General features: G+C 46.3%; 1 protein-coding gene across 1 annotated transcript in view; it reads right to left on the bottom strand.

The window, feature by feature from the left end:
* The window catches only part of ATF2 (activating transcription factor 2), a 220,865-nt gene that overhangs the window by 132,126 nt on the left and 76,270 nt on the right, over nt 1-12,469 (bottom strand). The window contains 1 exon segment of the mRNA XM_030208954.1: nt 12,418-12,469. Coding sequence (XP_030064814.1) covers nt 12,418-12,469 — 52 coding nt within the window.

Genomic DNA, 12,469 nt, shown 5'->3' with positions numbered 1-12,469 from the left:
CTCTTAACCATGCCCTCATCCCGCCTTTGGTACACTGCCGACACGCCCCCTTGAACTTTCGCCGGCTCTGCGACGGAAAGCAGTTGAAGCCAGCCAAAATCGGCTTTCGATTATACCGATTTGGCCGGCTTTAGAAGGCCGGCCATCTCCCGATTTGTGTCAGAAGATGGCCGGCCTTCCCGTTCGAAAATAAGCAGGATTATTACACCTTGAGTATAAGTATCACCCCTGAAGCAGCCCTGCTAGGTGAAACATGGCCATGTAAGGCACCTTTTTATCCAGTTTTCTACAATAAAGGTTTTTATTCTACCTTTCATAGTGTCTGCTTCTTTAATCTTCCATTCCACCTCTGATGAAACAGTTCAACCTCCCCCACTCCTCCATGGGAATAAATCAGAGAATGAAACAGAAAAATGTAGGCAGATAAAGACAATATGGCTTATCTGGTCTGCCCATCCATGCCATCTACTCTCCCTATCACTCCCTTAGAGATCCTATGTACTTGTCCCAAGTTCTCTTGAATTCAGATACTATTTTTGTCTCCACTTCTTCCACCGAAAGGCTGTTCCATGAATTCACCACCCTGCTGTTCTCCAGTACTCCAGAACTGCTACTGACTCTAGAGAAGCACTGAAAAGGTCATCCAGGGGGAGTGGCCAAAATAGCGGCATTATCCCGATGAAGAGAATGTAGCATTTGCTTGCTGGCTGTTACATCCCTTACCAAGAGGAAAAGGGCCGTGAAAGCCGTTTGTTCTCTGGCCCACAGTTTCCCTTAGGGTCAGCAAAGCATCAAATGCTTTGCAGTCAGAGCTCCGTCTACAATTACTGGGAAGGACTGTCTTGCAGAAAAGTTAGACGAAGGAGCATATACTTCACTGGGGCTTGAGATCTCTTTATCACCCCTGGATTCTAATACCCCAACATGCCCATTGAGCATGTTGAAGCTGGGTGGAGATCCTCACACTGCCGAAGCTGCTGCATTTGTTGGATCCTTAGAGGGCCCTGATCCGAACAGAGACCAGTGTGTTACATCGTTAGGAGCAGGAAGGTTTCTTGAAGCTCCCACAGAGGTTACCCTCAACTCCATCTGGAAAGCACTGTAAAAGCTTGATGACACAGTCATCAATCTACAATTCTTGTGGGCAAAGTTGACCAGCTTACTAGAGTGGTGGATATAGTTATACTTGATTTTTCTAAACTAGAGGAAGAAAATGTGAGATATCTTCAGGACATTAAAATACTGTTGCTCGTGATAAATTGGCCCTGCGTAGAAGAACTGAACAAACAGAAAATTTTAACAGGAGACTCAATCTTCGGGTTTTGAATTTTCCAAGGCCCCTTGGTATACCACCATTGGAATTATTTAAATGATATCTGAATAAACTTCCCTCTTGATATTATTCCTCTTTAAACAATATTTAATATTTACCTGATTCTTCAAAACAAATCCAAGGGGAGACAAAAGAAGATTTGGGTCAAGAGGTTCAGCTAGATGTGGAGAATATATCTGCTACTCTGGAAGACTCAATAATTCACTCAAAATGCCACTTTATTGGTTTTGTTAGTTTTGAGCAGGATGTGAACGCTGTACTATGACTATTTTAAACATGCACAGAATTGGTTTGGAGGACAAAATGTTTGGACATAAAGCTTATTTTGCCATGAGACAGGAAACAAGGAATCTTGGTGCCACACTTTTCATGGCTTACCCTTGTAAATACAGTGCACGTCGGATAAACGCATGCTTTAACTGCATGCCGTACTTCGGTCCAGTTTTTGGCACCATCAATTTCTATGGGGACAAACTTCGGTTTAGCGCACCACTGAAAAGTGCAAGATTCGCTTATTTGCATGGTTCAAGACTGCTCCTCTGCAGGAAAGACTCCACATAAGCGCGCGCATGGAATATGGAAGCCGATTGGCGCGCGACAACCAATGAGATTTCAAATTTACTGCCTCTTTAACTGCCACAGGCAGAATAAGCAAAAGAATGTTGTTAGGGCATACACCAGGGTCGTCGTCGCGGCGGAACTGTAAGACTAACACTGGCTGAACGAATAGAAGTTCTTAAAATATTAGAAAACTACTAAAATCAAGCATCTATTGCTAAAGAATATGGTGTCAATCCCAGTCAAATTTCACGTGTCTTAAAGCAGAAAGACCAGCTTCTGGAAGACTGGCAAAACAATACAAATCCACAACAGAAACGAAAATGGGCGGGAAAAGCTGAGGAGGTAGAAGATGCTCTTCTTCGGTGGTTTTCTCGAGTCAGGAGCAGACAGTTTCCTGTCAGTGGTCCACTGCTTATGGAGAAAGCTAACCAGCTAGCTGAAAGTCTTGGACTAACTGAATTCAAAGCCACTGTTGGATGGTTGGAAAGATGGAAGGAGAGGAACAGCATAAAATTCAAGAAACAGCATGGTGAAAAACAAGACGCTGATAACTTTGGTGCTGAAAATTAGGTTGTTTCAGTCTTCCTACCATCTTGAACGAGTGTTGCACCTCGTGAAATTTTCAATGCTGACGAAAATGGTCTCTACTGGTGGAGCGCTTCCTGATGGAACAGTTGCATTCAAACATGCGGAAACTACTGGAGGTAAACATTGAAGGTCCGCCTGACAATCCTCCTTTGCTGCAATATGGATGGAGTGAGAAGTTGGAACCCCTCATCATTAGAAAGAGCAACCAGACCCGTTGCTTCAAGAAAGTTAAGCGACTTCATGTGTCATACGAGGCTAACACAATTCATGGATGACTGGGAAATTTGGGGACACTAGAATGCGGGCACAAACAGCACCAGATTTTTGCTGCTTTGTGATTGTGCTGCATACCAGGATGATGTCAGGCTGTCTAACATCAAGGAGGTCTTCCTGCCACCAAACACTACCTCTCTGATTCAACCTATGGATCAGGGCATAATAGCCAATTTCAACAACATTAGCGGGCTCTTGGTCTACATCGTCTGATAAGTGTTATGGAAGACCAGACTGCCAAGGATAAACGTTGCTGTGAACTGCTCATAATCTATCACTGTTGGATTCCCTACATATGCAGAAAGAAGCCTGGAATCATGTTATACAAGGCAACCATTGTGAACTGCTACAAGCGGTCAAGCTTTGTAAGGATGTGGAGAGGACGAAACAGATGCAGCTGTGCAAACACATCAGATGAAGAGGTTATTGACACCCCAGCTGGTGTTACTGAAGAGGAGTTCCATCGCTACGTAACTGTTGATTACGATCTACAAACATCTGAAGACAGCACTGATGTTGAGATATGTGCCTACATGCAGGCAACAATGGCTGATGATGGAACAGATGACGAAATGAGCAGCAAGGCACATGCTGACGAAATTCAACACCCTCCTCCTGTCACTTTTGCAAGAGCGCTGGAAAATCTCAACACTGTGCGGGCCTATCTGGAGCCCACTGGATGTTAGTGCTATGACAGTTTTTACCGTCTGGCAGACGTAGTCTATGGAACTCACAGACCCAAGAGTGTACAGAGGACTATAACTGATTACTTCAAGCAAGCCTAATGTCAGTTAACTGAGACTGTATACTGTACATGTAATAATAAACAGTACTGTACATATGTTTATCAGATGTCAAGCTTCTTTGGGTCACAATGGTTAAGTGCACGCTCTGGTTAACTGCATGCATTTTTTTGGTCCCAGACCCTTGCACTTAAGCAGATTGCACTGTATATTTTATTACATTAGAGGGAACTAAATATGTTTTTTTTTTCTCCTGACCAAATTTGTGCCTTTCTAGATTTGAAGATCGTTTAGGATGTAGAGGTTTTTTTGTGATCTTGTTAGATAATTGGAATGTGTGAAGGAGCATGTGATTATGTAAAGCCTTTCTTCTTTTCTCTTTTTTCTCTATTGGATCTCCTGTGATTTCTTAGTTTCACCCCCCCCCCCCCCCTTAATTTGTGGTTTAACAAAGATGGTATTTTTCTGTTTAGATAACATTTTTTCTTATTTATGACATTTATACCCCACATTTCCCCACACATTTTTAAGTTCAATATGGCTAACAAGCTACAAGGAGACATTACAAAATATTAAATATAAAATAAATCCAGAATCCCACACATATCAATAAAAGAAAAAAATACAGATATAACGGAGGGGGAGAGAGGAAAAGACTAGGAATCAGCATCAAGTAACAAATTTTTTAAAAAGGAAAGATTTCAAAAACTTGCAAAATACTAAGTAATCATGCTGGGATCTAATGTATTTCAGCACGGAATTCCACTACTTAGTACCCTGGTAAGAAAGCGTAGCAGAGTAAATTGACTTATAGACTACTTTCTTACAGGTAGGAAAATAAAGACGCAGGTAATTTCTCACACCAAAGGCTGCACTGCGAGAAGGCAAAGTAACAAGGGGCAACATATAATCAGGGGGAGTACCATACAAAATCTGAAATATGTAGTACAGAGCTTGAAAACGACCCTGGCCTTAATAGGAAGCCAATGCAATTGTATCAGCAGAGGAGTGGCTCTCTTCTTGTTTATATTACTTTCTGTGTTACTGGTTCAAGAGTAATATGTTAAAAATTTATAAATAAATAATTAAAAAGAAAAAGAAAAGGCCAGCCAGCAGAGCCACTAGAACTTCCCTAAATTTCTTCAGCACTCTCAGATGCATGCCATCTGGCCCCATAGCTTTGTCCACCTTTAGCTTAGCCAGCTCCTCACAAACATGAATGGGTCCCAAAACCTTCATTGTGCAGGCTAGAAGACCTGGACCCTGTCTACCAGGCTCCCAACTGGCCCCTGGACCAAAATAACCCTCTCTAGGAAGAACCAGCTCTGCCAGGATGGTATCTGTGGGTCTCTCAAAGCGGTCCTTAGCTGAGGAAGATGCTGTCTGGCGGGACTTGTTCTTCGGGAGGCAAGGCACCTTAAGTCTCAACAAGATCTTTCAGCAGATTCTTCAAATCCTCACCAAACAGAAGTTTGCCTCAAAAAGGCAACTGACTAAACCACACCAGCAGACCTATTTCAGGGCCAAAGTTTTGCAGAAGCATGCACTGAATCATAGAAGACATCTGCCAAAATGGCAGTGCCCATTTCTAAGTTTATAATATTGTCTTAACTCTTCTCTGGACAATCAGTGAGCTGTTTTGTCCAGCAAAAACAGGCTCTGGCTACATAACCGCCACAAATGGCTGCCTGTAAGGCCAAGGTGATGATCTTGAAGGACCTCCAAGAGCGCTTCCAAGCAACGATCATGAGGGTCCTTAACAGCCATACTAACCTCCTCTGGTGGTCTGCTTGGCAACTGCTGTAACCAGTGAATTCACCTTAGGCACACTAAACTTCTCCAGCTCTAGTAAAGGAAGCTAGAAAGTCTCACTATGGCCTGACCATCCTGAGTGCAGCAGTCTACTTGAGGAGTTGGGGGAGTAATAGCAGATATGAGCTGGAGCTATGCAACAGGCACAAAGCCCAGGGTGATCTTCTCAATTGCTTCTGTATGTAACTTCAGAGAAACCAAAGCTTCAATTCATAATCCATACCTTACTTCAGCATATAAATTAAAAAAAAAATTACAGTGTACTGCCAGTTAAGTGCATGACTGAGACTGAAGTTCAACTTGCACATAAATGGAATGTGCACATAACCTGAATTGTCTCTCAGTTACCACACATTTTAAAATTTGCACAGCCGATGTAGCACCATATATTTATTAAAAGAACAACCGACAATACTGTAAATGGGAAAATTAGGTTCTTACCTTGGTAATTTTCCTTCCTTTAGTCACAGCAGATGAACCCATTAACTGATGGGTTGTATCCGCCCACCAGCAGGTGGAGATACAGAACACTGAAAGCACATGGTGTTCCAGGACGCCCAACCCCTCTGCCTCAGCATATGAATTTCCAAAGCAGAGTGAATAAAAAAGGCAATATAACAAAACTTTCCTCACAGAGAACAAACGCCCCAGAACCGGGGCAATAACCAAACGAAGGAGGGACGTTATCAACCGCCTGCAATAAAAAACAGCATGTAGAAACTCTGATAGCTTGTTTTCAAGTACTCCTGATGAGGCACAATGTCTGAATGCAACATCTGTACAAAAACTAAAGTCAGTCAGGGGAGGGATCATGGATTCATCTGCTGTGACTAAAGAAAGAAAATTATCAAGGTAAGAACCTAATTTTCCCTTCCTTGTCATCAACAGCAGATGAATACCATTAACTGATGGGATGTACCAAAGCACTCCCTAAGTAGGGTGGGAACAGGCAACTCTGCGAGCAAGCACTTGTGCTCCAAAATGCGCATCCTGCCGTGCTGCCACATCCAGCCTGTAATGCCGCACGAAAGAGAGCTGAGAAGCCCAAGAAGCGGCATGACAGATCTCCTGAAGAAAAAAAACACCCGTTTCAGCCCACGAAGAGGGACATTGCCCTCGTAGAGTGCGCTTTAACGCCTTTCAGGCAGCGACCGCCCTGAAAGCAGATAGCCGAGAAAAAAATGAGTCCTTAAGCCATCGGGCTATAGTGGCCTTAGACGCCGGAAACCCCCGTTGGGGCCCTGCCAACACAACAAATAACATGATCAGAATTCCTAAACTCATTTGACATCTGCAGATATTGCCACAGAGCCCTGCGGACATCCAAAAGGCGCAACTGCCCAAAGAAGTCCCGGAAACTCTCCTTAGAGAAGGAAGGAAGGAAGAAAGATGGGCTGGTTGAGGTGAAAAGCTGACACCACCTCAGGCAGAAAAGACAGGCACCATAGGAAACAGTTATCCCAGATTCCAAGAAATGCAGAAAGGATCCCAACAGGAAAGAGCCCTGAAGCTCAGGACACCCTTCTAGTCAACGTCATTGCCACATCCTCTTAGAAGCCCGTTTAGGGGCTCAACGGAGATCGCTGGAGCGCCTTCAAACACGAGCCCCAGGTTCAAAGCCGGACAAGGCGACCGCAAAGGAGGACGGAGACGAAGCGCTCCTCTGAGAAAATGGAGAATATCCGGATGAGCAGCAAGGGACAATCCGGAGACTTTCCCCTGGAAACAGGCCAACGCTGCCACTTGAACTCGAAGGGAATTGTAGATCAGACCCTTTTGTAGCCCATCCTGCAAAAAGTCCAGCAAGAGCGAGTGTCACCAGAGTTGACGAGATAGACTTTGGCGTACACCACGCCTCAAAAGTGCGCCAGATCTGAGCATAAATTGCAGAGGTAGACCGCGTGCGAGCCTGCAAGAGCGTGGCAATAAACTTATTAGAATAGCCCTTGTCCCTCAATTGCGCACTCTCAAGAGCCAGGCCGTAAGACCAAAGCGGAAAGGATCTTCCATAGTCACCGGACCCTGAACTAACAGGTTCGGAACCCGAGGCAAAGGAAGAGGCGTGTCCACCAGCATCCGCCGGAGATCTGCGTACTACGGACGCCTTGGCCAATCCAGGGCGATGAGAATCACCAATCCTCTGTGCAGACCGAATCGAAGTAGAAACTCGCTTCTATCAAGGGTCAAGGAGGGAACACATACAGGAGGTCCGAGGGCCAAGGTTGAGCCAGAGCATCCAACCCCGCCGAGTAAGGATCTTCTCTTCTGCTGAAAAGCGAGGGACTTTGGCACTTTACGCTGGACGCCATGAGATCCAAGCCTGAAGTCCCCATTTGGCACAAATCTGAAGAAAAACTTCGTCTGCCAGTTCCCGTTCCGCCGGGTCGATTTGATGTCTGCTGAGGAAATCGGCTTGCACGTTGCTCTGACCAGCTATGTGAGCTGCGGACAGCAGCTCTAGGTGGCGCTCGGCCCAGTCGCAGATCTGAGACGCCTCCGCAGCCAGGGCCCTGCACTGAGTGCCGCCCTGGCAATTGATGTAGGCCACTGCTGTCGTGTTGTCCGACAGAACTCGGATAGGAAGACCCTTCAGCGTCCTGTGGAAGGCTAGAAGAGCCTGAAATATCGCTCTCAGTTCCAAGCGACTGATGGACCATCCCACTTCCGCGGTGGACCACAAACCCTGAGCATAGTGTCCTCGGCAATGAGCTTCCCAGGCCCGAAAGGCTGGCATCTGTTATCACCAGCCACCAAAAAGGAAGAGCCAGTGGCATCCCTGCCGCAGCATGCTGTAGGAAAGCCACCAATCAATACTGCGCTGGGCCATAGGAAGCCACCGTAGTCTGCGTTGGTATTCCTGGGAAATCGGAGACCATTGCTGAAGCTGCAGCGGTCTCATGTGAGCTCTCGCCCAGGGAACCACCTCTATGGTGGCCGTCATCGATCGCAGGAGCTGAACAAAGTCCCAAGCTCGAGGGCGAGGCATCCGCATGAGCAGGCGGACCTGATTCTGAAGCTGAGCCGCCTGCTGTCGGGAAGAAAATGAAACCCCCGAAGCTGTGTCGAACCGGACCCCCAAATACTCGAGAGACTAAGAGGGGGTCAGGTGACTTTGGGCATACTGACTACCCAGCCCAGAGTCTGAAGAACTGTAACAACTCTGGCTGTGGCAAGTTGACTCTCGTCTGCCGAATCCGCTCTGATGAGCCAGTCGTCGAGATAAGGGTGAACTCTGATACCCCTCTCGCATGAGAAAGGCAGCCACTACCCACCATGACTTTGGAAAAAGTCAGAGGGGAAGTCGCCAGGCTGAAAGGCAAGGCTGCGAAAACTGGAAATGTTGGCTCAATACCGCAAACTAGAGAAACCGCTGCATGGCGGCGGCCAGATGGGAATATACAAGTACGCTTCCTTGAGGTCCAGAGACGTAAGAAACTCTCCTGGCTGTACCGCTGCAATGACGGAGCGCAGGGTTTCCATGCTGAGGTGTCGCACTCCTAAGGCCTCGTTGACTCTGCTTAAGTCGAGGATAGGTCTGAACGACCTGCCTTTTCGAGGCACCACAAAATAGACGGAGAGTAACGACTGCAGCCGCGTTCGGCAGGAGGAAACCGGAACCACCGCTCCGAGCTTCAGCAACACCTGCAAGGTCTAGTATACCTGCGCCCACTTGACGCCCACAAAACGGCTCCCTACTGGGACGGCAAATTCTAGCCGTACCCTTCTTACTGATTCAGGTCTAGGACCCACTGATTCTGAAGTAATCTGGTCCACTCCTCGAAAAAGCAGGAGACGACACCCCCTACTGGGGGAACAGACGAGTGGACCGGCGGCCCCATTCATTGTGGAGGACGCCCCTGAATTCCTGGACGGTTGCCCGGGACAACGACGGTGCGTTTGTCTGAAAGAAGGAGTTCCTCTTGCTGGCAACGGGATGTTGCCCACACCCCGCTAGAGTGGCCCCCGGGCATACCTGCGAGCTTCGCGAAAATATGGCCTGTGGAAGAGGAGGGAAAGACAGGACTTTTGGAAGAAGGAGTCGGGGCTATCCTCAGGCAACCATTGGGACTTAGAGTCCCTTGGTCCTTAACAATCTTCTCCAATCCTCCCCAAAATAAAAGGAAGGCCCTGAAGGGTTAACCTCACCAGCCTTTGTTCTTAGAGGCCATGTCAGCTGCCCAATGCCGGAGCCAAAGAAAGCAGCGGGCAGCATCCGCCACCAGACAATCTGCTTAGCCGAAGCTCTGACCAGATCATAAAGGGCATCAGCCAAAAAGACAGGGCAGGACTCCCAACGCGGGCCGACCTCAGCGAGGGAAACCCGCTCCATCGGCAGGCTGCTCAATCGCCTGCTGCAACCAGGAAAGGGCAGGCCCAGGCTGCATAGGAACTGCAAATAGCCGCCCGTAAGGAAAGGCCCGAGATATAAAAGGACCGCTTTAGCGCAGATTCCAGCCGCCGGTCCTGCATATCTTTCAAAGTGACCCCTCCCTCCACCGGGAGAGTAGTCTTTTTAGTCACAGCCATGACTAAAGCATCCACTTTAGGCATCCCAAAGAGGGTCAACTGACTTTCCCTCAGGGGGTAAAGGTGTCACATAGCCCTGGCCACCTTCAAGGACCTCAGGGTCAGACCATTGAGCTGAAATAAGCTCTTGGATGGAAGCATGCACGGGAAAAGCCCGAGAAGGCTTCTTAGTGCTAGCCATCCTAGGATTAATAGAAGAGGCAGTGCCCTTGTCAGGATCTCAATACAAAGAGCCTGTAAGGCATCAGAATAAGAGCTGGCAGTCGTCGCGGTTGGAAAATCCGAACCGCTTTAGGGTCATCCAACACCTGTGGCAAGCAGCCACCTCATCTGGATCATCAGTCCTTGAGGGCCTGCCAGACCCCTCTGACTCCCCCGCCCGCCATGCTCGTGTCAGCATTAGCATCTAGGCGCATGGCTGCAAAGCCCCGCTGCTGATCAGCGTTTCCCACAGTGGGAGCAGCGCTTAACCCCCTCAGCAGCCATCAAATACAGAAAACAAAATGGCGCCTTCGTGCCAAAAACTTACCCCGCACAGAGCGCTGTCAGCTGGAACCTCCCCGGAGGAGCTGGGCACCACTCTCACCTCAGGAGACCGAGTCAAACGACCTGCTGCCAAGCTGCATCGAACCAGGAGCTCAGGAGAAAGCCTCTCTCTGTTTGTTTTTTTACTGTGAGGAAAGTTAGAGGCAAGCAGCCACATAAGAACTCCAGGAGGAGGGGAATGGGGTAAGGCAGGGACAGGGGAAACCAAGTATGGCTTTAAAGTGGGCACTACCAGCCACAACACCCCCTGCTCTACTGGCAAAGCACAGGAGCCACCCAGGCAGAAATCCAGGAGCTGAGAAGCGATGTTAACACCTGCTGGAGATAGAGAGATACTGAAGGCAGAGGGGGTTGGGTGTCCTGGAACACCATGTGCTTTCAGTGTTTCTCTATCTCCACCTGCTGATAAGGCGGATACAACCCATCAGTTAATGGATTCATCTGCTGTTGATGACAAGGAAACGTCAATTAGCCTCATCTCACATAAATTAGTCAAGCCTATGTAGTGCATTATTAATAGTCACTAGCAGCGGCAGCACACCAATGGTGAGTTGGATGTTCAACAACCTACTACTACTACTTAACATTTCTAGAGCGCTACTAGGGTTACTCAGCGCTGTACAGTTTAACAAAGAAGGACAGTCCCTGCTCAAAGGAGCTTACAATCTAAAGGACGAAATGTCAAGTTGGAGCAGTCTAGATTTCCTGAATAGAGGTATGGTGGTTAGGTGCTAAAGGCGACATTGAAGAGGTGGGCTTTGAGCAAGGATTTGAAGATGGGCAGGGAGGGGGCCTGGCGAATGGGCTCAGGGAGTTTATTTCAAGCATGGGGTGCGTATAAATGTAGGGCAAGTGCATGCATGTAAACAGGACCAGTAAAATGCATGCATGTAAGCAGAGCATGCACTTCCAGCTGGTGTGCTTAACCACAGTGACTGCTCATTAAAACATGTGGTAGACAAACAGAATTGGCTCTTTCAGTGTTCTATGCTGAAATTATAGTTTGTCAACTTTGTACAGTTATATGGAATGATGCATTGTCAAACGACAATCGATTCTGAAAAAAATTTGTGGAAAATAGCAGGAATCTTTAATAGTCTATACACTACAGATGCTTTTAAACATGTTTTGTCTGTGTCTTGGTTATATTTTCTTTACTAATATCATTGTAAGGACCTGATTCACTAAATTTTTCCTTGCTATATAGTTACAGACAAAGAATAGAAGAAAAGCCTTTGTGAATTAGTCCCTAAGATTCATTTTAATTCTTTCCAAAAATATGCTATTTCATAACACGTCTATGCGTACTTATAATAAAAAGAGTATATACCCTTGTATTCCTAGGCCACATCCTTACTGATCAAAACCTTTTCTACCAAGGTCATGCTACAGCTATGTAGTCCGTCTTAATCTGTTAAGGAGACTATTTACTAAACCACATGAAGGCTTTGTACCTAATGTGCATCTACTACAAAACTTTCATGGTACATGCTGGAGCATTCTCAGCACTTTGAGAAAGACAGCCCTGCTGCTACTGCAGAACAATAATTGTTACCATGTATTAACTGCAGAAGCAGATAATAAAGTTAATGACAACCCCCAAGTGTAGCTAACTGCATTCTGGGTTACTTTTACATCTCCAGAGAGGCCATTAACCATTTTGGGTTATAAGCCACATTAGGAGTTCAAGTTCCATACACCCTAATTGGAATTTCCATGTGAACTGTTTAACATGGTATATTAAACACCTAACGTAGTTTAGTAATACACTGCTAAATTTTATCAAGAAGCACAGTCGAATCTCCAATTATTTGTGTCTATGTAGAAGTAGCTGATGAAAAAGTCAACATATTTCACCTTAGAAACGAAATGAAAAATCAGAAAAGGAAAATGATTTTGTTTGTTCTAAATTCTGGATGAATTACTATTATTCTTTGTATTACAGTTATTTTTATGTTTATAAAAACTTGAGAACCTGCCAATTCTAGTACAGGTCTCGGCAGTTTACAATCTAAAATACAATGCTTTACTCACACTATGGTTCTGTTAGAGGATGGAGCTTGGGTGATGACAGTGCTTGAAGTTG

Source organism: Microcaecilia unicolor, chromosome 7 (genome assembly GCF_901765095.1).
Source record: "Microcaecilia unicolor chromosome 7, aMicUni1.1, whole genome shotgun sequence".
NCBI classification, from domain to species: domain Eukaryota; kingdom Metazoa; phylum Chordata; class Amphibia; order Gymnophiona; family Siphonopidae; genus Microcaecilia; species Microcaecilia unicolor.
The sequence above is the reverse complement of the archived record's forward strand: the minus strand, read 5'-3'. Positions and strand labels throughout refer to the sequence as shown.